The sequence below is a fragment of the Cheilinus undulatus genome, linkage group 20, assembly GCF_018320785.1.
Source record: "Cheilinus undulatus linkage group 20, ASM1832078v1, whole genome shotgun sequence".
NCBI classification, from domain to species: Eukaryota; Metazoa; Chordata; class Actinopteri; order Labriformes; family Labridae; genus Cheilinus; species Cheilinus undulatus.
This window is the reverse complement of record NC_054884.1, coordinates 29,879,968-29,907,101: the sequence shown is the minus strand read 5'-3', so window position 1 is coordinate 29,907,101 and position 27,134 is coordinate 29,879,968. Positions and strand designations below refer to the sequence as shown.

General features: G+C 38.4%; 1 protein-coding gene across 1 annotated transcript in view; it reads left to right on the top strand.

Moving 5' to 3' along the window:
- Positions 1 to 27,134, top strand: part of ttyh2 (tweety family member 2) — a 147,336-nt gene that overhangs the window by 72,571 nt on the left and 47,631 nt on the right. The window contains exons 4-5 of the mRNA XM_041816577.1: positions 11,752 to 11,972; positions 25,296 to 25,391. Of these exons, the coding sequence (XP_041672511.1) occupies positions 11,752 to 11,972; positions 25,296 to 25,391 (317 nt within the window). The remainder of the gene's footprint in view (positions 1 to 11,751; positions 11,973 to 25,295; positions 25,392 to 27,134) is intronic.

The window sequence follows — 27,134 nt, the reverse complement described above, 5'->3', positions numbered from 1 at the left end:
GGTCTTCCTGCTTGAACGTACTCTAAGCTTCATTTTCTAAGTTATAATTGCAAAACAATTCAGTTAAAATGCAGGGAAATCCAAGTTACTAATGCTAATGAAAATAAGAAGATCATCTGCATATAGTCTAACACTGTTTTATGGAGGTCTATGAGCTGAAAGTTGGAGTGCATTATGGAGCTGCTAGATATGTAATTGGCCTATGGAGGGCAGGGCTAAGTGATAGGTCCCAGCATCATTTTGGCTGTGTTTCCATTCAAAGTTTTGGAGTTTATAGAGTTTGAAAGACGCACGCCCAGTCAAGGAGACGAGTCGGAGCGTAACACAGAGAAAGACAGCAAATTGTAGCGAGAATACTCACAATGCTGGGGGGAATAGAGGAATATTCACCCTCTGACCTGACTTCCAGTTGTCCAGTGAGACCATGGGTGAGATTGTCAGTGCATCTGTTGGCACCGGCAGGCAATGCTTCCACCGTGACAGTCCACCTGTAGCAAAGCCAATGCTTTGTCTCACTGTGTTTCCACCCCACCGGGAAGGGAGTAATCAGCGAATGCCGTGGTGGGGGGCACATGGGGACAGATCCAGACATTTTTTAAAGGATTCTTCACTATTGGGAGGTAGGGCTAATGGCAGAGGTCTGCGCTCTCTGAGTGCTTTTCTAGTTTGTTATTGTGGTATAAAAAAGTAAACCTCAAAATAAGTTTGAATTTGAATTTGTGTGAATTTTTGTAAAACAAATGGATTTTCATGGGAGGTGCCATTCACTTTGAAGGGATAGGGGGAAACATTCACATGATGGGTTCTCTTATCTTTTACCTTTTTAAATCCTATTTATTACTTGTGTTTTATTGTTGTAACTTTTAGTATTTCTATGCTTTTCTTGTGCAATATGGGTACATGTAATACAGGTCTTTGTGCTTTTTTTATGTTTCTTTATTGGTATGTGCCACTCCATCTTGTAGATTGTGTGTTTACAGTCATGTTCATAAGTTTTAGACATGTAGGGTGGTAAAGATTAATCTCAGGGCCTGATGTGCCATAACCTGTGGCCGAAGAAAAGGGGGCCAGGGCGGCAAGTCAAGTTTGCCACATGTCAACACATGAGTGTCACTTGGCAGCCAAGGTCAAGCTCGACAGCATTTTGACAACAAATGAGGTGTTCAGTGTGGCTGGTAAGAGGATATTCGTACTACTTTTCAAGGCCTGCTGCCGCTGCAGATCAGAACAGAATGAGTTAGGGAGAACTTGTAGACTGATTGATTTCTTTCGTCTCCACTACGGTAACTTCGGCTTTAACCCAGATTTCAAGCCAGGGCAGTAGCATCTCTCCTCTAACCTACAATTTGGTGTAATTTAAGTCCTAATAGAGAGAAAATTGGTACTTTCCAGGAAAGACACTTGATCTTTTCTCTGTTTGGAGGAATTACAAAGTAGCTACCTTTTCCTGGGTGCAAAGGTAAAGGTCTTTGACATCTGGATGTGTGCATCAGTATATGCTCTGGAAAAAACAATCCAATAGAGATGCGACTAATGGACTCTTTTGCTGACTTTTCACTTCTAACTGAACTGAAAGGGCAGCCTTGTTAAATTGAAGGGAGAGTAGTACTTACATTGGGCCAGAGGTCATCTTTGTAGCCAAACCACTTTCCACTTCAATCCACCTCGGTATGAACTTTGCTCTCCTCAGAACTGAACTGTAGACGTTCACAGAGTGGTCTGAATGGCTCTCATCTGGTTGTAAATCACTGTACTTACAGAAAACCAATCTATGACAATCCTACTTCCTTCCTACAGTCAACAGCCTTTGCCGGGTAGCTGGTTTTCCAAAGATCTTAATTTATGCCTGACCATGGGTTTCATCAACTAACCCCTAAAGTCCCACTGCAGTAAAACCTCTTAAAGCTCCATGGGAATCAGGCGTCTCAGAGAAAAAAGGAGGCAGGAGAGAATATATTTTTAAAGAGATGTTCTGTTGAGCTTCATTACACAGCGCTCAAGATGGTCTCTATCTTTGGGGGTGAATAAGCAGCTGAGGCACTTCAGATCTATGTTCCATTTCACGCTCTAGCTCCCACATTCAATTTTAATTATGGAAAAGCTTTCTACCATCAAACATGGACAAGGACTTAGACTAAGGAAAGGGTTTAATCCTATATCTACACCTTTGTTATACTCTGACAGACACGCTCGTAGGTCATCAGTTATCAAACAATTAGTGAAAGAGACCACGCAGTGTGAAAGTGATCCTTGAAACTTGCTGAACCAAAAAATAAGATCCAAGTATTTGTGAAGTGATAGGTCTGCGGTAGCCATGAGATTAAAGCATAGACTCTATAAAACATGGACATAGACTCTGTGATGTCACCCAGTGGTTTCGCTAGAGGCCTTTTGAAGCCAATGACGGTGGTCGCCATATCGGAAATGCTAAAATATTCAGCAAAAAACACTTTGAATTACCTTGTTGCTGAAATGTGCTATACACATGTGCAAATGTGCTCAATTTTGCTGGCATCTTAACCCTTAGGCGAGGTTGTGTGCATTTTAGGCGCTTTTCATCCTTCTTTTTTTTATCATTTTGGCTGTTTTAATGAATTTGGCAAGATTGTGTATTTTCATTGGATCCTCTTATTTGCAGCTCAGCTCCTACAGAAAGTCTAAAATACACTGTTTACAAGCAAAGGTTACACTCAAGCTGGTAAGAGCAAAAATGCTCCATTGAAACCCATTCAAACTGGGATTTTTGATCACACTTCCATTAACACATTATACATGCACTTTATTATATCTGGATGTCAATCTGGGCTTTTGCCTTGGAATTGATCATTTTTGATACTCTCCACCAGATAGTGTCATTCTGACCATATTTGGCATATGGAGAAAAAACATGCAAAAAATAATAATGCATAAAAATCAGTGTTGCTGTAATAATTCAACACAAAAAAATACTTTTCATGTAGTATATTTAAAAAAAAAATCAAAAAAACATGACAACAAAACTGGCATTCAAAAGGTTAAAATCTTTCAAATTTAATGAGTATTTGATATCAATAGTTGGTCAGTTGTAGGTGAAAAAAAATGTCTCAACGAAAGTAGAATAAAATTTCAATGTAAAAACATTTTTATAGCTAAAATTTTAAAAGCACTTTTTTGTGCTTAGCAGCTTGAGTGTGACTAATGTTAAAACAGTCCCTAAGAGTTAAAAAGTGATTTTAAACATCCATAATGGCAGGTTGGACTTGTTTTTTATTTTTGCTCAGGTCATGACCCGAGTGGTTGCCATGGTAGCTGCTTCTTCTTTCTCCTCCTTGGCAGGTTTGTAAATCAGCTATGTGCGTACCGCCACCTGCTGTACATTCGCAAGTGGGATTGATATTTCTAGTGTGAAAGCAAACCAGTGGGGGGAGAGAAGAGGGGAAGGAATCGCACCGTGGCGTGTTTTGAAACAATCGAGCCAAATGTGAAAGAACCCTATTGAAAACATGACTTGTTGATTTTGTGCTCAGATATTTTTAAAATTGCCCTTAAGCCCTTCTTTCTTTGCTCATAACCTCCTCCTTATACTTAGATCTGTCATGTTTGTTGTGCTCAAAATGTGGTCTTTAGTTGCCTGCTTGAATTTCCTGTGCTCCAGTCTTTTCTCGATCAGGTTATATCACGGCTGAAAGTGCCACTTTCTTTCTAGTTTTCTGTCTGCTCTTGGAGCTTTCTCTCTGCATTATTTCTTCATTTTTGAAAGAGAGACAGGGTTTTTATAAGGCATCTAACTCCAAGGTTCCTTATGCCAATCCACTCTTTGCCATAATATTAAAAGAAAAACCCTTTTGTTACAAAAATCAACCCTTTTAAAGTTTTCACAGATAAAGAAACAATAACAAAAGAGACCAAAACTGTAAAAATGTGGATTTTTCTTATCTTCTGCAGCAGACACTATGCATTAGCTTCATTTTCTTTGGTATTTTATAAACTTTTGACAGATTCAAAATTAGATTTTGTAGTCTGGCACAGGTACTGAGATTGAATCACAGCTTTTCTGAAACTCAAGCTGTTCCATCTCAGAGTCAGGCACACTTTTGTAGGTTTTGGTGTCTCTATTTCGTGCTCTTCGGGGCCATCTTTCAAAGATCAGCCTTCACCCAAAGGCGATGTTACAGCCCCAAATGGCCCACAGATAGGGATCCAATTTTTGAGAGGGATGTTACACTTCTACTCTCTAGAGCCTGAGAGGAAGACTTGTAATGTTCTGGGCAAGGCACTCACAAAAATTCACCAAAGACGCCCACCCTGGTCCTGCAGTTTTAACTCTGAGAGAAAAATAAGCGCTCTGATTCGGTTTAACAGTAATACAAGGGGTTGCCATGTATCATGCAAGTCTTTTTAATGATGTGGCATTGATTTTCTTACCTTTTTGAAAGACTTAACTCATACATTTTTAGTTTTTATGTGTAAGTATAGAGATTTTTTTAAATCATTATATAACAGAGTCAATGAGGCAAGGAAAAAGATGCAAACTAAATGACTATACCAACCCCCACACTGCCTACGGACCTCAACTAAAATCCGCTCGTGCAAACACAAGCCTTTACATGATGCCCATTGATATATATTTTCCTCTTTTCCTCAAGCTGGAATCCACATTTGATATCTGACAGCTCTGTCATGTTCTCAGCCCAAGGCTTCTTGTCATTTGTCACAGTAGTCATTTATCAGGATTCCTCTTTTTATTCACACTTACCCTCTGGCGTGTAGAAAAGAATATCCAACTGTTAAATAGCTCCACGCAAAGCGCATTTAACAGCTTGTTTTGAAAAATAGGGGGCACAGAATGCTTCCCCGTGCCCTCAAAACATCAGACTGGAGATAAAGCGGAGAAGACTGCGACTGGAAACGGTATCTTCTTGATCAGTGCTGATCACTTACACGATGAGGATCAGACCGAGGCGAGGAGAGATTAGCAGGACTGGATGTCTCCCCAGGCGCTTCATCAGATAAGATTCTCACACAGGAGGCAAAAATCAGATACAAGCCTTCATTTCTCATCCGTGATTTCATCTGCTCACTGTGAGAGTGACTGAGTGATCAGATAGTGAACTAGAGAGCCCGGCAGGCCTGTGAATGTGGAGGCTTTTGTGTGGTTCTTTTGTTTCCTTTGAAAATATACTAGCCTCTCTGTGTAGGGTCTTCATGTGATTCCATCATCTTCAAAATAAATCTTCAAGTGGAGAAACCGTAACAGTTCATTTCAGCTCTTACATGGGGTACAGTAGTCAGGACTGGTACTCCTTAAGTATGGGAACTGAGCTCTCTAGAGCCCCTTTCAAACATGCTTTACACTGTCTATTTGGAGATTAATGCAAGAATGTAAACATCTGGTGGACTTTTACCTGCCAACCCCCTCAAGAACAAAGTCTCTGTAAAGATTCATTGAGCTGACATCTAGATCGTAAGGATGGTACAAAAAAATGATACAGCAGTAAAATGTCTTACTGATTCATCTTGTGCAATTATTGAATCTCCTGTGCCAAATATTAGTAGAAAACTGGAGCTCTTAACTGATTTCCTTCAAATTTGGCGTACTGCATCATGACTTCATGTCTCCTCATAGAGGCTCGGATGACTTTTATGAAAATTAAAAGAAGTTTAGGAGGCAGGGAGAATGAAAGAAGATAGCAGGTGATGAAAAAGTTCAGATAGGAAGTATGAAAATAAGTGAAACTAACCGAATAGCAGTGAATATAAAGAATAACTTTACACTTGATCTTCTTAAAAGCATTTCATATTATTTAGGTAGTCAGTTATTGTGTTATATAACAATTGTCCATTATGCCAATTACCTCAAAATCATGTTACTGTCATTTTCAGGGGTAACGTGTCACATTGTGTTGTGTCACGTAAGGTCTTGTATCATATCACATCACGCTGCATTGCAACAAAAACTACTGTATCACATTATATGGTGGTTTGATATCGATTTGTATGGTTTCTTATCATAGGCTTTGTTTAATGGTACCACATGGTAATGTTTTGTGACAGTTTATTACTTAAAGTGACATCTGTGATGATAAGTGACAATTTTTGAAGAGATCATTTGTTACAATCAGTGATATTTTGTGACATGGCGTGTCATGACACTTTGTTATTTGATGGTTTGTGATGAATTCTAATGGTTTGTGACAGTTGTGATGATTTGTAACAATTTTTACATGATATACAGATTTGCAAGTATTTGTAAGGGTGAGTGACAATTTGTGACGATTTGGGACATGACATGACAAGACACAACGTGGCATGACGTAACGTGATGTGGTGTGGCGTGGCCTGGCGCGGCATGACGTGGCATGATGTGGCATGGCATGGCATGATGTCATGTGATGTGATGTGGCCATTAGATCATTGTCTGTTTTTGATTATTTGTGACCATTTGTACTGATTTGTCAAGATTTGTGTCATGACAATTTGTGACTTGACAATATTTGACATGATGTGACCATTAGGTTATTGTTTTTAACATTCATGGCCAGAAAATGGGTGTGACATGATGATTTGTTTAAGTTTGTGATGATTTGTGACAATTTATAGCTAATTTTGACATGACAGTTTGTGATGAGAAAATTTGTGACATAATAGTTTGTGATGTAATAATTTGTGATGGAACAATTTAACGTCACTTGACGTGACTTGACGTGACGTGATGTGACGTGACCATTAAGTCATTGTCTCTAACATTCATGGCCAGAAAATGGGTGTGACATGATGTTTTGTTTCAGGTTGTGGTGATTTGTGACAATTTATAGCTATTTTTGACATGACAGTTTGGGATGTGAAAATTTGTCACAAAATAATATGTGACATAATAATTTGTGACGTAACAATTTAACTTGACTTGACAAGACATGACGTGACGTGACGTGACATGACATGACTTGACTTGACGTTACATGATGTGACGTGACGTGATGTGACGTGATGTGACGTGACGTGACCATTAGGTCATTGTCTCTAACAGTCATGGCCAGAAAATGGGTGTGACATGACGATTTGTTACAGTTTGTGACAATTTATAGCTATTTTTGACGTGACCTTTTTTGACACGACAATTTGTGACGTGACAATTTTTAACGTGACGTGACTAAGGATAGCGTATATTTACCCATTTTCCCCACAAATGTTCATTTAAATTTCGTTTAACTGACTAGTCTTAAGAGGAGAAAATCCTTAGAAAACAGTCAAATTCCTCACAGGGTCATTTGATCCGCAGAAGTGATGTTAGCCTGATATACTCTCTATGGTGTGGCTAACATTAAAAGCTAGCACCGCCAGCCTGCGTTCCTCTTTGGAGATTAATGTTGTGCTTTATTATGTGACTACCTGACTTATATGTGCCTTTTCTGATTGATATGATTTATTTTTAACTTGCTAATGTACTTTATGTCTTTTGAATATGTCTGATATCATACCTTTTCATTATTTTTATGCTCAATTTCATTATAAATGAGGGCTCACCCTCAATGATTTTCAAGTTTAAATAAAGTTAAATAAATGTGGCTTCTTGTCATTTCAGTTGAGCAGTGATACGTGAGCTCAACCTTTGACAGCCTACACACCACTTTATTTCCATTTACTACTTGAAATAAGATGTCAGCTAGAAGCTACAGCAGCCTCTAGTGGCCAGGATATAGGCCAGGATTCAAGCCTGTGTTTATAAAAAAAAATGATAGGTAATCAGTTTAACCAACTTGTAACTCTCGCACCTGCTAATTTAAACAGATTTAACCATTTATCCATGCGTGATGGTCTAACATTAATATTTCATATCAGGTGTGTTATACAGCCCAGCCAGAGAGCAGTTTCCATCTGACCTGCAAGGTGTTTTTAGAAGAAAGTGTATTTCTAAAAATAATTTCAACATGTTTTCATCAGTTTAAAAAATTAAGCACAGTTGGAGTAAAATACCAGCATAAATATCAATAATATGTTGACATTGCTAAATTGCAGCCTTGTGCATGTTTAGCTTCCTTCTAAAGAACGAGGTGTAAACATATAAAAATGGCTAACACACAGACATTTGTGTGGACTGACAGTGAGGTGGGGTTTATGCTCCAAATGACCAACAAAGAGTGCACATGATAATAGCAAGTTCTCCACTTTTTTAATACTTTGCCATGAACTGAAACCTTAATGATTGTATAAGTAAGGTACTTTTCTCAGGGATCTCTGCTTAGTGAGGTTTTCTTGACAACAAAAATGTTGGCATTTCAAATAAAATGGTTGTCATGTAAACATGGCCTACGTCTTGCCTAGCTTTAGCATGTCAGCATCGTCACTTTGATGATGTTTACCTTCTGACTGAAGAAGATTTGCTCCCAAGAAGAGCGCTACAGAGGCCAGAGACTCTCAGGCTTATTTGCCACTGTTTGTTGTGGGCTTTCCTTTGAATCCAGACCCGACTAATTACAACCCCCTCCCCGCCACCTCCCCCCACCTCAGCTTCAGCAGCCCCAATCCCTGACAACCACAGCAACAATATGAGTTCTCTCTCCCGTGAATGCCAAGTACCCAGAGCTGAATGAAAGCATTAATTAGCCTTTTTGATTATCAAATAGCAGGATGTGTCTGTGAATGACATTTCCCTGTAAACAACTTCTCCCCTCCAGCAAAGTACAGAGTAATTACACATTGAAAAACGGTTAGCACCCATACAGGAGAGGCTTGCGTCAAAAATATAATCTGATCTCACTGTGTTTGGTAAAATCTGAAATGTAAAAATAAATGGCTGTGCCTGTTTTCATTTTGTTTGTTGTCTGCTGTAGAGAATCCCAATCTACCTCCAGGGAGAGGATTAGTTTCTATGTGATTACGTGGCTTAAACAAGTAAACAAACTATCTGATTCATTAGAGAGGTATCAACTCTGATAAAAAGTCTGGCAGAAACAACAGCAATCATGAAATAAAGAACTCCGGCAAAAGTAAACCTACTATTTCACCTCTGGGCTTTTGAATTTTGGATGTTTTCCAGGCTGAACTGTTCGTTCAGAATGGACCTCTTCGCCGACACCCACACTCAGTGTTGGAGCTCTCCCACACGGTCCCGAGTCTCTACTCTGCCGCTGATTGGCAGCACCGACCAGCCTCATGCTAATTTCACCTCTGGACAACGTAAGCAGGGAAAGTTTCTCAGGCAGAAAAAAGTTGACCGAAGGCGCCCACACATGAGAAAAATTTTGAGCTGTGTTTCACTCTGAAATAATTCTGTCAATACTTTAATATCACACTGGAAAGGCCGTTCTCTTTCAAATTTGTGCTGACAATTTCACACGTTTGCCCAAGGGCTACATGACTTTTAGAGCAGACTTATTCTGGGCATAAAACTGTCTTAAATGTCAGTATTAGAAAAGTTTGAGCGCTGTGTACAATGTATGTAAAAGCAGAATGTAATTATTTAAAAATCTCATAAACACATATTTTATTCACACTAGAACTTACCATATCATGTCAAAACTGAGACGTTTTACCATTTCATGAAAAATTTTAGCTCATTTAATGGCTGCAGCACATCTCAAAAAAGTAGGGACAGGGCAACAACTGAAAATATAAGTGGTACTTGTGTAAAAACAGCTGGAGGAGCATTTTGTATCTAATTAGGTTAATTGGAAACAGGTAAGCAACATGACTGGGTATAAAAGGAGCTTTTACAAAGAAAAACTACACCTGAAAATTGTGGAAAATTTTCAGAAAAAGGTTCCTAAATGTAGAATTGAGAAATCTTTGAATATCCCACCAAATCTCTGCATGTAAGGAACAAGGACTAAAGTCAAAATTGGATGCTTGCAGTCTTTGGGCCCTTGGCAGCACCGCATTAAAAACAAGCATGAGTCTGTTCTCATGAATACTTCTAGAAATTATTGACAGCAAACACAGTTGGCCGTGTCATGCACATATGTAAGTTAAAGCTGTGTCATGGAAACAAGAAAGCATATCTGAACAGGATCCAGAAATGCTGCCATGTCTTTGGGGCAAAACTCATTTAAAATGGACTGAGGCAGAATGGAAAACTGTTCTGTGGTCAGATGAATCAAAATTGGAAATTCACGGATACCATGTCCTGCAGCTTGTTATCAGTGCACAGTTCCAAAGCCTGAATCTCTGACGGTATGGCATTGCATACGTGTCTATGGCTTACTCTCCAAAAGGTACTATCAATACTGAAAAGTATAAAGAGATTTTGGAGCAACATATGCTCCTATCCAGATGTAATCTCTTTCAGGGAAGGCCTTGCAAATCTCAGCAAGACATTGCTAAATGACATCCATCACAACAGCCTGGCTTCACAGTAGAAGAGCTCATGTGCTGAACTGGCCTCTCTGCAGTCCAGAAGACCCAGGACCGATGAGCAGCTAAAATCCTACATAAGACAAAAATGTGACAACTTTGGAAGAGGAATGAGAGGGGGTCACCAGATGCCTTAAAAAACTAAAATGATAACAAAAATGTTTTTATTGATTTCAGATTCTATATTGAAAATAAATAGAATTAGTTAAATGTCAAATAAAAACATGGTCATTTGTTTAAATTTGTTCTAAATTCAGAGAAATCAAAAAATCTTCAAAAAGTAAAAACAATATATTGATTCGGGCCACTTTTTTAACACTTTTCCCACCCATTTTGCCACTATTATTTGTCACTTCTCATCAGTTTTACACAATTTGAAACAAATTTTGGCCTCTTTTCACCCACTTTGACACTTTCCACCAATTTTGCCAAGTTTTAAAACATTTTCATCCCTTTTTTCCCACCAATTTTAAGACATTTTTGACACTTAGCACTTTTTATGCCGATTTTAACCACATTTCACTATTTGTTATGTCCATTTTTGCAAGTTTAACCAATTTCTGCTTATTTTTCTTCCTTAGTTAACCTATTTTTGCCCATTTAAACCAGTTTTCCCCACTTTTTAATCCCATTTCACCAAGATTTTTGCCCTTTTTTTCCACTTACCTAATTTTTGCCACATCTTATCAATTTCTGTTGCTTTTAAAATACCAATTTCACCACCTTTTCCTCCAATTTTTGCCATTTTTAACCCATTTTAATTTTGTTTATAAGAAAATGGATTTACATGTTTAAGAAGACTGAATACTACAGCACAAATGGATAAAAAGATGTTTTTTTTTTTTTTTACAAGAGTGCTTACTATTAAGGTTTAACCACTGTGCTAGACATCAAACTCAAAATGAACTATTTTTTTTATTAATTGGTTAAATTATCATCTCAGAATCAACATCTGATATGTTTTTATGTTATATTGTGAATAAAATATGGGTTTATGAGATCTGTAAATCATTTTATTCTGTTCTTATTTACACTGTACACACTGCCACAACTTTTTTGGAATTGGGGTTGTTGTTCATTTAGATTTGCACCATGTTACAGGATGTAACCCTGCAATAAACCTAGCCTTTATTAACATGCACAATAAATAATTAAGTAAATTGATGTGTAAATAAACCAGTGGTACAAGTGCACCTTTAATACGTCCACCATTATCAGCAAAGCTATCACAAAATACAAGAAATAGATGAACAAAAAAATAAAAATCATGTAGTCTGATTATCACCTATACGTATCCTGCTTTATTTTCTTGGATAAATCCAAACTGGTACTCTGACTCTTGCTGTTGATATTCTGGTCTTACCTGCCTCTCTGTTGCACATTCATCCCAACCATCTCCTCCTCTCCTCCGCTGACCTCCAGGTGACCGGAACCATGGGCAGCATGAAGAGCGGCCTGCAGATGCACCTCGCAAGGTTGGACGAGATCTTCGCCACGCGAGGCGACTACGTGCAGACCCTTCAGTTCATGCAGCAGATGGCGGACAACGTGATCAAACAGCTGCTGGGACTGCCCGACTGGGAGAACGCTAAAGTGGACCTGGCAGCCATCGCCGATCAAACGGCACAAGTAGAATACTACAGGTGAGGACGAGAGCACACACGTGTGTGGAGCTTGTGGGGTTAATACGTCAATACTGGGTCTTTTTGTTGAGTGGAACCAAGCGAAAGCTGAGAGGAAAAACTTCATAATTTGAATTTTGTGTGCTGTTGCCATGGATATTTTCAAAGATGTGGAGCATCCACAATTCTGTGGGAGGCAAAAATGTACACAAGCATTTCAAAATGCAAATCAGAGGAGAGCATTCTTATAAGCAGCGTTATTTATATCATGGGAACAGGATGCATTGCCATGCAGAGCCATCTAGAATGGAGAAATGTTGAGGCAGACAAACAAGGACTGCTAAATGGTATGATAATGACTCATACAAATTAAAGTACAAAGAAACTGATATGTTTACTAGTTAGATATGCAAGATTAAGCCTTCAGTATTATGTCTGTTCTGCAGCTGCAGTCACTGAACAATTCAGCAATTAAACACATAATTTAGCAGATAATTCATGAGTAGGTTGTTAAAATTCTGCACTTAATGACCTGAATATATCACATGATATTCAAAAGGATGGGATGGATTTGATGTGGTTGCATGTGGGTATCATCCATGTCCACACACATGGAATGAAGAACAATCCTGTTAAATCACCAGCAATCACTGCACTCCACTGAAAAGTCTTAACTACTATATAATGTTGACAAGTGTCTCATTGCTCCTATTCTTAGAGCAACAAGAGGCCCCTTGCCAATCATTCCCCATCCTCCTTCAGGACTGGCTTGTATTTCTGAGTCTTCCCTAACAGACTTGGTCTGTATTGATCTGTAAAGTGACACCTCTGCGCTGCCGATAATTCAATACCTCATAGCTCAGCACTAATGAAGCAGGCAGACAGGGAGCAGACAGACTGATATTGGAAGCTGTTAATGGACTTGTTATCACTTGTCACCCTCTAATATACAGCTTATGTGTTTGTGTGTGCATGGTTTCCATCCAATCTATCAAAGTCTACAGGCTCTACAGGCGGTGTAAAGCACGGTGTCTAAAACGTGTGGCACCAAGTGATTTGAGGCGTGTCTGACTACATTTTGCTCATGATGTGGCGCACACCCATGGGTGCTGACGTGAGCATAGATTGCTTGCTATTTATACAACCCACGTGCTAGCTGTGAAAATGACAATTGTGGCAGGTGAAAAATAAAAGAGACCAGATTGCATTGTTGGGGGTTTATGATCGGACCATAAGTGTTTATATGTCAGAGTTTGAATGCTGCCTATCTCAACCTACTGAAATCTGAGCTTTTGTTAGAACATCTTTCAGTTTCTCCCACTTATTTGTGGTAACAGTGATGGATTTAGCAATTTTGGGGCCCTAGGTGAACATAGACATGAGGCCCTCCACATCAGTTGTTCTCCTCCTTTTCAAGGGGACATATTTTTAAGACAAGTTTATACTTGTCTCAGAGGTCTTTAAAACATGCCTGTGAAGTCTGTTGCTGAAAAATCACTCCAGTATTGGATTTTTGCATGTCTAAAATCCCCTCCGTTTCAGCCCTGCTCAGAACAAGCTGTTTCTGTGTCTGTGGCTTTGAATTATACTGAGCTGTCTGACCCCGCCCCTGACTCCGCCCCTCTCAGGAAATAGATGCAGCTTAATGGATGTGGCTCTCCTGATCAGCTGAGAGGAGGATCAGGAGAGGAGGGCAGAACTTTCTTCCAAGCGGGGAGAGCCAATCGGACCTGGGGCCGGGGCTAACTCCCCCATGACATCATGAGGGGAAAATCTGAGAATGGCTTGTTTCAGCACACATTTTCTGAAAGGTGGAGAAATAAAGGGTGAGGGAATGGATTTTTCTTGTACTTGAGGGGATTGTGGACAGGCCTGGGGCACATATTTTGTTAGGAAAGCCTGAAAAAGTTATTTTTGCATAATATGTCCCCTTTAACTTTTTATTTATCAAAGAAAGTCCTACTTGTAGCTAAATGTAAAATACAACCAAAAATGATCATTTGGTAATGTTTTTTTAGTACAGAAATGTCCTGGCATATTTCAAAATGTCCATTTGAAGACTCTAAATGAACATCAGGTAACCAAATGACATCAGAGCAATATAATATGAAATTTACATGTTTATTTCAATGACAAATGATAATTTACTCGAAAAACAATCATTTCATTTTTGATTTTCTCTTCTTTCTTGGTCATGTTTTATCAACAGAAACCTCTCAAAAAGCGTCTTAATATATTTTATTTGTTTAAATGTTTTTATAAAATATATTATAAAGTATTTGTTACAGCATATGCTTGTTTTTAAGTTTTTTATTTTTTTTAATTAAAAACTGAATTAAAATCATACCTCACACAAATATCTGCATTTATTTTTTAAACCACTGTTATGACAGTGAAGGCCACTATAATGTGACCAAGTTTACTTGATATTTTGGGCTTTTAATGAATGTGTCAACCCCTTAAAATTTTAAATGACCAGAATACAGGCTATTAGAGGAGAAAGGGATAAATTAGTCATGTGTCCAAGGGTGTCCCTAAAAGTATGGGCAGTTGCCTAGCTTTGCCTGATAGTAAAGTCAGCCTCTGTGTGGTAATTTTGGCAGTTAGGCCACTTGCAGGAAGGTTCACCACTTCCCCAAGTTTTCCCTATTTGTGGATAATGGCTCTCACCATGATGTCCTAAAGCCATAGAAATGACTGATAGATTTCAGTGTTTTTTTTTTCTCATGTGTTCTTGATTTTTTTTAAATCGCAGCATGATGTGTTGGATTTTGAGATCTTTTAGAACACTTCACTTTGTCAGACAGGCTCTGTTTCAGGGAGTTCTTGAGTCAACAGGTCTGGCTAGTGGAATTGAACTCAGCTTTCCTAAAAGGGTGGTTAATCACAGTTCATTTATGATTTGATAAGGCGGGTAATAACAAACTAGCACAGGTAATTCTTGCTGACACTAGATGTGACACAAGAACACAGTAGTGAAAACTGTTTCTCCTTTAACATGATTTGAAAAACCTAGAATTAGTCATCATTGATAATTTTTGTGTAGTTTTATTCTGTTGAACCAAGTTTGTTCCTATCCATGACCCTGAGACCTCTGTGGACTGTTCCACCCTATTCAGCCCACATGTATTCACCTTTTCGCTAATGGGAAAGATTTTTCATGGACATTCAGAAAGCACAGTTAGTGGGATTAGTAGATAAATTTTCTTTGGCCATATCTCCAATGGGCCTCAGCTCACTGCCTCTCATCCTCCTACACCTCTCCATCAGTATTACCAGCCGTCTTTAGGACTGAAATTCATTTATGTATTCAGTCAATTTTCTTTTCTTTTAACATTTTTTTGACCAAAAAATAGTGGCAGTTCAGTCCACTATGGTTTTTATGCACGTTTTATTTTGTAAATTTAAAAGAGTTTCCTAAAAGCACTAAAAATTTAAAAACTTCATAATATTGCCAAAGGAATATGTTTAGAAGAGTTGGAAAAGTTTGCATAATGATGAAAGATGATTGTGACATTTTGCAGTGGAAACAGGGAATAAATAAATAATTATGATTGTGAATTAGCATGCTAAGTAAGGGACTCAGGGCTGTTACTTAAACTCTAACTGCTTGATTTGTTGACTTGTTACAATGTTACAATGTCATTTAGCAGACGCTTTTCTCCAAAGCGACGTACATTTGAGAGCAAGAACAACACAAGCAATGATCTAGACAAGAAGAAACAACATCAGTAAGTGCCATCAAGTGCTTCAGGTCCAATTGGATGCAAGTGCTGCCGTGTAGAGTTTAAGGCAGAGTACCTAAAATATACGTTGTTTATGTGGTTTTTTTTTTGTTTTTGTTTTTGTTTTTGTTTTTTTGTTTTTATGTTTTTTTTTTGTTATTAGACAGCAACAGTGAATCAAGGAAAATGTGGGATCACTAATTGCCATTCATTAGACTTCACAACAACTATTTACCAAGTACCAAGTGCTGGATCATTCCCAAAGAGCTGGGCAAAGAAATCCCAGAAGTAGAGCAGGACAGTGCGAGCTAACTATAGTTGGGAAACTCATTCAACCACTGGGGGCAGCAGTGGAGAATAGTCTGGCTGAGACTCAATCTACTACTGGGGACAACAGTAGAGAATTGCCTAGCTAAGTGCAAAGTGTTCTCTGAAGAGCTGGGTCTTTAGCCTTCTCTTGAAAGTAGACAGGGAGTCTGTAGATCGAATGGAGTTGGGTAATTCATTCCACCATTTAGGGACAACAGAGGAGAAGAGTCGAGCTAGTGACTTAGGAGCATGATGTGCTGGAAGTACCAGGCGCCTTTCGCTGGCTGAGCGTAGTGGGCGAGAAGGGGTGTAGACCTGGATGAGGGACTCCAGGTAAACAGGAGCAGTTTTAGTTACTGCTTTGTAAGCAATGATTAGAGTTTTGAATTTAATGCAAGCTGCAACTGGAAGCCAGTGTAGAGAGATTAAAAGAGGCGTGACATGAGCTCTCTTGGGTTGGTTGAAGACCAGACGTGCTGCTGCGTTCTGGATCAACTGCAGAGGTATAACTGTGCATGCAGGTAGGCCTGCCAGTAATGAGTTACAGTAGTCAATACGTGATATTATAAGAGCCTGTACCAGGAGTTGTGTAGCATGCTCAGTCAAGTAGGGTCTGATCCTCTTGATGTTGTAGAGGGCGAAACGGCAGGACCGAGCAATCGAGGCCACATGGAGCTTGAAGGTTAGCTGGTCATCAATCATGACACCCAGATTCCGGGCTGACTTAGTGGGCAAGAGATTATTTGATCCAAGCTGGATACTGATCTGCGGTTCCATAGTGGGACTGGCTGGGATGATAATGAGCTCCGTTTTGGGCAGGTTGAGCTGAAGGTGACGTTCCCTCATCCATTTAGAAATATCAGCAAGGCAGGATGAGATCCGAGCTGAGACAGTTGTGTCATCTGGTGGAAAGGACAGGAATAGCTGTGTGTCGTCTGCATAGCAGTGATAAGAAAAGCCATGGGAGCGGATGATTGCACCAAGTGAGGTGGTGTATATTGAGAAAAGTAGGGGACCAAGCACAGACCCTTGAGGCACCCCTGTTGATAAGCCATGCAGTTTAGACACTCCTCCCTTCCATGATACTCTAAAAGATCTCCCTGTGAGGTAGGACTTAAACCACTGTAGGGCAGATCCTGAGATACCAAGTGAAGAGAGTGTGGAGAGGAGGATTTGGTGGTTTATTGTGTCAAAGGCAGCAGACTCTTCATACTACTATAACATTAGCGGAAGGAAACCATATAAATTCACAATTTCTTATGTAAAATTTCTAAAAAAAAATTGCAAACATTTTGCAACAGGGAGAGAAAGCAGGGGAAGATATGCACTAAACAAGAGCCAAGACTAGATCCTGAGATCAGCATTGAGGGCTGCAGCCTCATCAGATGAGCGCCTACTCTACCAACCAAGCCTAACAAGTGCCTGTGTAATTTATTTATTTATTTATTTTATTTTTCATAAGTAGTGCCAAGTTCTTGTTTTGTTTGACTTGTTGTTTTCTTATGCCTGCATATCAGTAGTGGATGGAAACAAACAAAAAAAAATCACGTGTTCTTGTGCCGCATTTCTTAAAATGTCTCAATATTTTGTGATTCATTTACAGTTTTTTTTCGACTGCATAAACACTAAAATCAAAAGTATTGCACAATTATCAAAACCTTACACTCAAGGAGCAAAACCTTGGCCCAGATTTGCACCACTATCAGCACAATATCAGCCTCACACTTTATGCAAAACAGTACACACAGTGATTTGCAAAACACTAAACACACTTGTATACATTAGACACAGAAGTATATCATGATGTCACTTCCTTGCAATTCCAAAGCACTGACTGACAAATTACCACACACAGCCATCAGGTGCGCAAACACACGATTGCTTAATTGACACACCAATCAGGTTTAAGCACAATAAAAATGCAGCAGGTGAGTTCACCTGTCTTCAGCCAAAATGGAAGGAGTCAGAAGAAGAAGAGTGAGGGTGAGAGGGGGAATCCATGGAGGAGGAGAAAGAGGAAGACCTGAAGCAAAAAGAGAACATGCTCAAAGAAGAAGAGGACCAAATTCATCAAAAACATCTAAACCCAATCGAAGAGTTTTTCTCGGCATGTCAGTGGAGGGTTTACGTTCTCCGGCCCCAGGCTCAGGTAGCCCTCATTCAGGCCGTGGAGGAGGCCTGTGACCAAATCAACGCCGCAGCTGTGCACGGATGGATTCGACATTCAAGACGGTTCTTCCCACATTGTCTTGTCAATGAGGATATCACCTGTGATGTTGATGAAACTCTCTGGCCAGATCCAGCTAGGCGAAGAGATAATGTCTAGTATTTTCTGATCTGTATTTTTATTTATTTATTTTTTTTCAGATTTTTTTTCTTTTTACTGTAATTGTAACCTGTGCTGGATACAGTATTTCGTGTTTGTCTGATATTTGCTGAGCTTACAGTGTTGCCACGACTGAAGTAGCATGAAAACTGTGACATCATTGTTGTGATTCTCCATGTTGACTTTTTTGGGTATAGGGAGAGAAATAAATTATATTTTCAGCAGTCTGCTGCATTGTTCTTGTGTCGTGTTTGGTGATTTTATTGTATATCTGCACTTTCTCGGTGTACTTCACTTACAGTACTCCAATCAGTGAGAAGTAGAATTGTTAAAATTGTTTTAGGTTAGCAACAGCAGTGTGTAACTGGTTCAAACAGAATTAAGTCACATGAAACGTGTGTGTTTCATATGGTAACAAAATGTGTTTTTTATAAATTAGTGTATAGTTTTTACAAGAGTGTTTCATTTTGCAACAATCTGAGGTGTTCTGCTACTTGTGTGTGTGTGTGGTTGTGTGAACTGTGTGTAGTGTTTTAACAAAATGGGCCCTGTTTTCAAAATCGTGTTTAAGCAATCGAAAAAAAAAACTGTAAAAGGAACACCCACTTAAGTCTTACATTGAACTGGAAATTCTGTTTCTCCTTGATTTGTACTCTTGTGACAAAACTCCACCATTGTGCCTCTACATATAACATCCTAGTGCATGGGGCTCCACATGCGCTGCAAGACCAGACAGTTGAAGATTGTTAAAAAAAAAAGATAAGGTATGTTAACTTAAAAAAAAAAAAACTATTTTGATTTTGATTTTGACTGTGAGTGAAGTTGCTGACTCACTTAGACAAGGCCATCCCAGTGGGTACCAACTCAAACATTAAAAGGAAGATGTACTGAACTCTGTAGAAGTAAACTTTCTGGATCCAAAGCACCTGGCAGTCTCTCACTTTGAGACTGAACAGTTAAAAAAAAATGAAAAAAAAAAAAAAAAATGAGTTGTGTTAACTTAGAAAATCAAAAACAGCTATTTCACCTCTGTTTTTCTGAGTTGATAGAACACATCTGAAGTTTTAAATAAACAATACTCAGTCACTTTCAGTGTTTTTGTCATCGTGCTCAAATTATTTGACAATCATCCCTTAATCTGCAGTTTTCCCAGAATGTTTTTGGGCATTAGACACTTTTGCACCATGAGTGAAGTTACTGACTCAGTTAGACAAGTCCGAGGAACAAGCACAATACACCATGAATGGTATACTAAACATGATGGAAGTTGTTCTACCTTGTGTGGCATATGTGTTCAGGAGTAAGACATGTTATAGAAATACGGGAAAATTGCAGTGGATGAAGAACATGTAACTTTACAAAAAGTATTTAGAAATGTTATTTTGAGTTGGATTTAAGCAGAACTTTTAAGTGCAGGTGAGTTTCCACAGTGTAGTTAAACGCTAACCCAGCATAAATGTACTGCTGAGGTTGAGTTGATAAAAGTTAAAATGGATAAGTACCTGCTACAAATTGTTATTTTGCAGTGAGTATATATATATATATATATATATATATATATATATATATATATATATATATATTTTAATGGCATTAGTTGCCTCCAATGTTTTGAGTTTTATTAGCTCATCGGTATTATTAAAATAATGTATTTCCACTACTTAAAAACTTCGACATAACGAGTTTCTACAAAAAAGTTGGTATTTTTAACTTGCTTGGTTTTACAGTGAGGCTGCAGGTGTAATGGTTGGAGTGGGAGGAGTTCACGTGGAAAAAAGTGCTGAAACATGTTTGAATAAACCACAAACAAGCTGAAATAAGTGACATCAATCAGTGTGAACACAGAGCTGATAACAAACCTAAAGGGGGTCTAATGGGACTTTTTTTTTTGGAAAGTTGTTGCTCTTCGACATATGCAGTTAGGTATTTAAAATCCACTTTATTAATGTTGAATGTTGCACCAATTCAGAAATCAGCCTTTGTAGGACTTTTATAGGGTGGTTTTGGTGAAAAAATGGGTGCAAAATACACCGGAAAAGTCTTTTTTTTTTTTTTTTTTTTGCATTTTTGCTCAGTGATTCCCAGTCTTCATTGTTACATGATATAACAACCATATTTGCCTCTAATATCCGGGTTGTTATGGTCCCTAATATTCCAAATTCTTGGGTCAAAAATCACTCTTGAGTCATATTTTCTCAGTTTTTTTTTTTTTTTTAGATTTTATTTTTGGCCTTTTTGCCTTTATTTGATAGGACAGTGGATAGAGTTGGAAACAGGGGAGAGAGCGGGGAGACACATGCAGGAAATAGTGCCACGGGCCGGATTCGAACCCAGGTCGCCTGCGTATATGGCATGCGCCTTAACCACTCGACCACCAGCGCACCATATTTTCTCAGTTTTTAATGCTAACATCGGTCATGTCTTAACTCTGTATTAAAGCCACTTAAATGGGTTCTTTAACAGATCTGGATTGGGTTTTAGATTCTCTAGTCAGAGTTTTACTCTTGCAGTTTGTCTGTTTCGATTAGATTCCAAGGGTAAATTAGCATTTTCTGCCTTTTTACTTTAACTTTGGAATAAACTACCTTTGAGATCTGATTTTAGGTTTTTGAAGAAGCTGCAAACCGCACTACCATAGAAGTGCATGAATTAAAAAAAACAGTCTCTTTTCATATTGTTATCCTCACAGAATACTTAATTATTTTAAAATTCAGAGTTAAATTTAATTTCTGCTTCTCATGGGTGACAGTGACCTCAGACCTCTCTTTGAGGAGGGTGACAAAGTATCATTACCAACTCTTTAACTGCAGCCAGCCCATTAGGAGCAGCTCTCTGCTATCACAGATACAAGCTCTTGAGGACATGTACTTCTCTATTATGCATAAATCCACCGCTCTTCATCTCTACATGTCTCTATTCTGCACTCACTTTGACTTTAATTGGATTAAGATAACACAGACAAACACGGTGGCGGTGTCACCCCAGAGCCTCCGTGTGCATGTTGATGCCCCTGCTTCTTGTACCAGACCCCGCCAAGAGGGGGAAAGATGAAACAGCAAGGAGGTGGTGATGGTGGTGAGGGGGAGGAGAGGAGAGGCAGGGAAAAGGGGGCCGAAGGCAAAGAGACCGAAGGGAGGGAGATGAAAGAGAGAGAAGAAAGCAGAGGAGGAGAATAAAAGAGGAAGACGCATGCAGTAGTTGAGGAAGTAATGTGGAAGAAGATAAAGAGTGATGAAAAACAGCTGGATGGACAAGTACGGAAACAGTTTTAAAAAGGACAAAAATGGAGCAGCATTCATGAAAGTAGATCAGTATTTCAGAGTTTAAAGGTGCTATAACTGGCCACATGCTTCTTTTTTAACAACAGAAAACCTTCAGCCAATAGGATCTGTCTATTCATTATCAGCCATCTGGACAGGCTCTCTTTGTCCTGTCACAGACTGACCACCACTCACATAACAGATGGACGCACTGATACTGGACAGGAGCGCACCCCCGAGCAACAATAACATGCACGCATGCATGACAGATGACAGCACCTTTGGTTCAAGGTGAAAAGAAGTGGGACACTCTTCCCCTCGAGTTTCTCGCTCCAGCTTGTTTTCTTTTAATGATATTTCTCAAGTCGAAGAGCTTAAAGGTCTCAAATTCTGTTCAATTCCAGCTCAGGATATTTCCCATTACTCTAAGACTCCACTCAGTTTTGTAACTAAGCCTAATCCTTCTGTGTGGCTTTTCCTGTCAAGTTTTCTTCTCGCGTGGCACATAACTCAAAGGTTACAATCACAGTAGTGAGAAATTCCATTCAAAATGCTGAGTTTAGAAACAATAGCTTTTTGGTTGTGGACAAGAGCGGGGTTCATGTTTCTATCCAGTTTCAGACAATCTGCTGAGTAAAAACACAGCTCTGAGGAATGGGGTATATCAGCGCTTCCAACCTTCCACATCAGTTTTAATTGTTTTGATTGGCAAAATCCCAACATAATAGACCTACATACACTCGTTCTTGACAAAAATCTGTGTATAAACCATCTGTTATTATGATGTTGTATCAGGGCCACTCCTGTAAAAAAAAATTAAAAAAATATTAATAATAATAATAATAATAATAAAGAGGATTTGATAATTTTCAAGAAAAACCTAAAAAAAAATCTCTAGTTTATAAAGTAACTAATTTACAAAGGGAAAAAACATTTTTGATTTTAAAAGTTGTAAATGTACATGAACAAAAACTTAGATTAAAAAAAATCCAATCACTATTTTCTGTTTGGCTTCTTGTAATTTTTTTGCTTCACACTTAAAAATTTAGGGTTTTAAAGACTTACATATTAAAGTAAAAACTTAAAATTAACAGATTCTCTTATTTTTTAAAAATCTTGTAGCAGGGGTAACAAACTCAATCACAACAGGGGCCAGATTCTGGATTCAGGACTAACCTGAGGGCCTAACAGGGTCACTTTTTTATCCATAAACTGTCAACCTTGTTTCACCGGTAATAAAATGTGGGGGGGAAAAAAACAAACTTTAGCACCGATGGTAAACAATTTGGCATTTAAAAAGTTAAAAAGATAAGTTTAAAGGCCCACAATATGAGAAAGATAAAATTTGTAGTTGAAAAAGGTCAAAACATGAAATTTAAATTGAAAAATAATGTGTTTTAATGGCATATATATTAGAAAGAAGACAAGATCATGAGTTTAAAAGGTAAAAAAAAAAAATGAAATAAAAATTCAAAATATTACACTGTGAGTCTTAAAGGTCAAACTATGTGACCATGAAGTCAAAGTTTGGAGTTGAAAATATGAGGTAAAATACAAAATAATTGGTTAAAAAGATCCAAGTATTACTTGAAAATTAGAGTTATGAATCTTAAAGCTCAAAATATTATATGAGAAGTCAAAGATATGAGTTGAAATGCTCAAAGTATGAAATTAAAAGTCAAAATCCTAAGTTTGAATCCTAATTGTGAGATGCTAAATTGAAAAGGTTAAATTAAAGCATAAATTAATTTATTCTCCCACATTCATGACTTATCTAAATAATTCTTACTTACTTTTTCAGATTTTGTGACTTAACAAGGATATCTTAAATCATCAAGGATAAGTTCACATTTTTATACTTGAGGAAATCTGTAGACCTCGGGCTGTTGGGCTGATTATGACAGAAATATGAGATCGTCTTTGGGACCGGATTTAACTGTTCCACAACCCCCCCTGGCCTTGAGTTTGACACTTGTGTCTTATAATATATTATCTTTTCAACAAGGATTTTGTTTTTATTCTATTCATATTGTTTGGACTTCTATTCTTTTCACTCTTCCTAATGTTTTAGACGCTATTACATGTCTGGTTGTTGGGTCTCTTTTTTCATAGTTGGGTTCCTGTGTTTCCTGGACTCGTCTAGGTTAATTTGGGTTTTTATTCTCTATCTTTAATTTTATTTTGGATTTTTATATATCTGGGTTTTTATGATGTCTTACTTGACATGTTTTCAGGTTTTATAATGTGTCTACTGGGATGATTATGATGAAGTTTTGTCTTTCTTATTGTGTTCTTCTGTTTGTGCTATAAAGCTTTATCTTAACTCTGATTCTGCTTGTTGTCAAAGCACCATTGTTTTTAAAGATGCTTATACATAATTAAGTTATTATTGTTATTGGAAAAAAAATGTACATCTAATTTTGACGATGTCAGAGAAGACAGGGTCCCGCTCCCTGAGATCTTTGGTGCCTCTCTTAGGGACCCTAGGCTGGGAACCAATGGATGACATGATCAGATGCAGTCCAGTAAAATAAAAAAGCTAACATAAACTACTCAAATAAGGTATCTTTGTAGTTACAAAACCAAACACTGAGATAAATGAAAAAAATCCCAACTCTTTCCACTAAAGCCTCTGACCTCTGCAACCCTAATACCAAAAAAGTTGGGGCACTGTGTAAAATGCAAATGAAAAACAGAATGCAATGGTTTCCAGATCTCATAAATGCATATTTGATCTACTATAGAACATAAACAGCATGTCAGATGATGAAACTGAGATATTTTACCATTTCATGAAAAAGTATCAGCTCATTTCGAGTTTGATGGTCGCAGCACATCTAAAAAAGTAAAGTGGAGTAAAAAAAAAAAGCTGGAAAAGTAAATGGTACTAATGAAAAAAAGCTGGGGAAGCATTTTGCTTCTGGTTAGGTTAATATGCAACAAGTCAGGAACAAAACTGGGTATAAAAGGAGCATTTTAGAGAGGCAGAGTAAAGAGTAAAGATGTTCAGGTTCAACACTGTGTGCAAAAATGCATCTACAAATTGTGAAACAATTCCCCAAAAATGTTCCACAATTTAAAGTTTGCAAAGACTCTGAATATCCCACCATCTACAGAATATAATATAATTAAAAGAGTCAGAGAATCTGGAGAAATCCCAGTGTGGAAGGTCAGTATTGGATGCTTGTGATCCTCAGACACTGAGGCAGTACTGCAATAGAAACAGTCATGATTCAGTTCTGGAAATTCCAGCATGGGCCCAGAAATCATTGTCTCAACACAGTTTGCCATCCACAAATGCAAGTTAAAGCTGTATCATGCAAAAAGAAGCCATATGTGATCACAATCCAGAAACGCCACCATCTTCTCTTGGCCAAAGCTCTTTAAAATGGATGGAGTAAAAATGGAAAACTGTTCTGTGGTCAGTTGAATCAAAATTTGAAATTCTATTTGTAAACCACAGACACAGTGAACTAAAGGGGAGAGGGACCATCCAGCTTGTTATCAGGGCACAGTTCAAAAGCTTCCATCTCTGATGGGATGGGGTGGCATTAGTGCCTATGGTGTGGGCAGCTTGCACATCTGGAAAGGCACTACCAACACTGAACAGTATTTAGAAGTCTAAGAGCAACATACAACATTAGATGCATGTTTGTGTTTAATAAAATCCCCCTACTTTTCCCAACCGTCCTTCATGAATAACTGTTGAATTCTGTGTTTTCAGGTGGCTCATGTACCTGCTGCTCCTCATCGTGGACCTCATCATCTGCCTGCTGGCCTGTCTGGGGCTGGCCAAGCAGTCTCGCTGGCTGCTGACCACGTGAGTCTAATTTGCCCTCTAATGCTGAAATATTTCCAGAGACAGGAGCGGTGTGTTTGTTTGTTTGTTTGCAAAGAGACGAGGCAATCTGTTCCATTTATTTGCGGGATTTTTTTTTCCATCCTGCACAACAGAAGGAGAGACAGCGAGTGAAAAGCCGGGGGCAGAATATATGAGAGGAGATTAGGAGACGAAGTAAATCACATCTAAGTGGGAGACAACATCAGAGCAAAATGCATTCATTTGGTGTGAGTCACATTCATGCTGGAACAGCTGCTTTGTCCAGATGCTACTATAAGAAATGAAATGTGCACAAATCAAGCTACTACTTTCCTTTTTTCCCTTTTACATGTATATTTCTTTTAGTGTCAGCCAGATGCTTTTATGTACCTAAAAGAAAACTATGGGCTTAAGATTTGGAAGTCTCACTTTATAGTTACAATATTTCAGTGCATATATAGCTAATCCTCTCCTTTATAGTAACTGCAAATATTTCTTTTCACATAAGTATAAGTTAGTATAGACTGAGAGTGCTGCAGGCAGGATTTGCTCCTATTCCCATGGGAAATTGCCTGTGAACAAGTCCTTGTACAAACACTGCCCTGTTAGCCCTGCTGTATTTCACTGTGTGCCCACAGCAGTGCCAGTGGTGGGCTGAACTCGCTCACTGTGTTGCCGTCTCGATAGCTTTGCTCTACAAATTGGATCAGAGAGCCGTGGAGAGATGGGAGCTGAGACGTTCGATGTTATCTGCAGTATAACTTCCTGAAGATTGTTATTCCAGTTTAACACTTGACCTGCTTTAAATGGCCACACACAGACATGAATCAGAGAAGATAACACAGTGTACTGACTCTTTGGGTGCTTGTGTAGCAGGTCATTAATTATCCAGCTTGGTGTTTTAAGGCTTTTTTTAGGATCACTGTTTTATTGATTTAACCTTTTTGAGTGACCAGAAAGACAGATGAAGGAATAAAAGCAAAAGCAGGTTTTTCAAAGAAAAAAGAATGTCAGTGCAAGAAATTTAGGATCCATGTTCGTTATAATCATTTAGTCAGGATTACTTTCTTTACGTTTGGCTGTTCTGGGATCCTCCTGCCCTTCCACAAGACTACATGGAAAGCACATTCCTTCTCTTCCCGTGCCGATAAGGAAAGCCTGAGGCAGGGAGAGAAGCAGCAAAAACCCCAGAGCAGAGCAGACATCAATGACAACAGAATGACACTGATTAAGTCAGAAGCAGGATAAAGGAGGAGCTGGGGTGGAGGAGGGTTGCAAGAGCAGCTTGCAGAGAGTTGCTGCACCTAAACTAATGCTATATGCTCAATTTATTCTTTATAACTCTAACTGCTTATTTCCAAAACAACACCAAAGCAGTTCAACATTTTAAGCATTTTAGACATTTTCTTTTCTTTCTGTGTTTTTAACATTTTTGGTGCCCTGTTTTTAAAGAATAAAACATGTTGTCTAAAACAGTGCTTCTCAACCGGTCTGGAGTCAGGACCCACCACCAACTCCTTGTTGACCAATAGAGACTCAGATTCCTGAAATTATTTAATCATAGCCAAGTATTTTTGATAAAAATGTTGCAGTTTAGACCCTAAATGAAGAAAACATAAATGAACAAAGAGAAAGGACAAAACAAACATGTTTGAATTGTGCATCATTATAAGTGCACCTTTTATTATTTTTAATTTTCTCAGACAGCATGGAAATTTGGTATTTTCTCAAGGAATTTCCTCA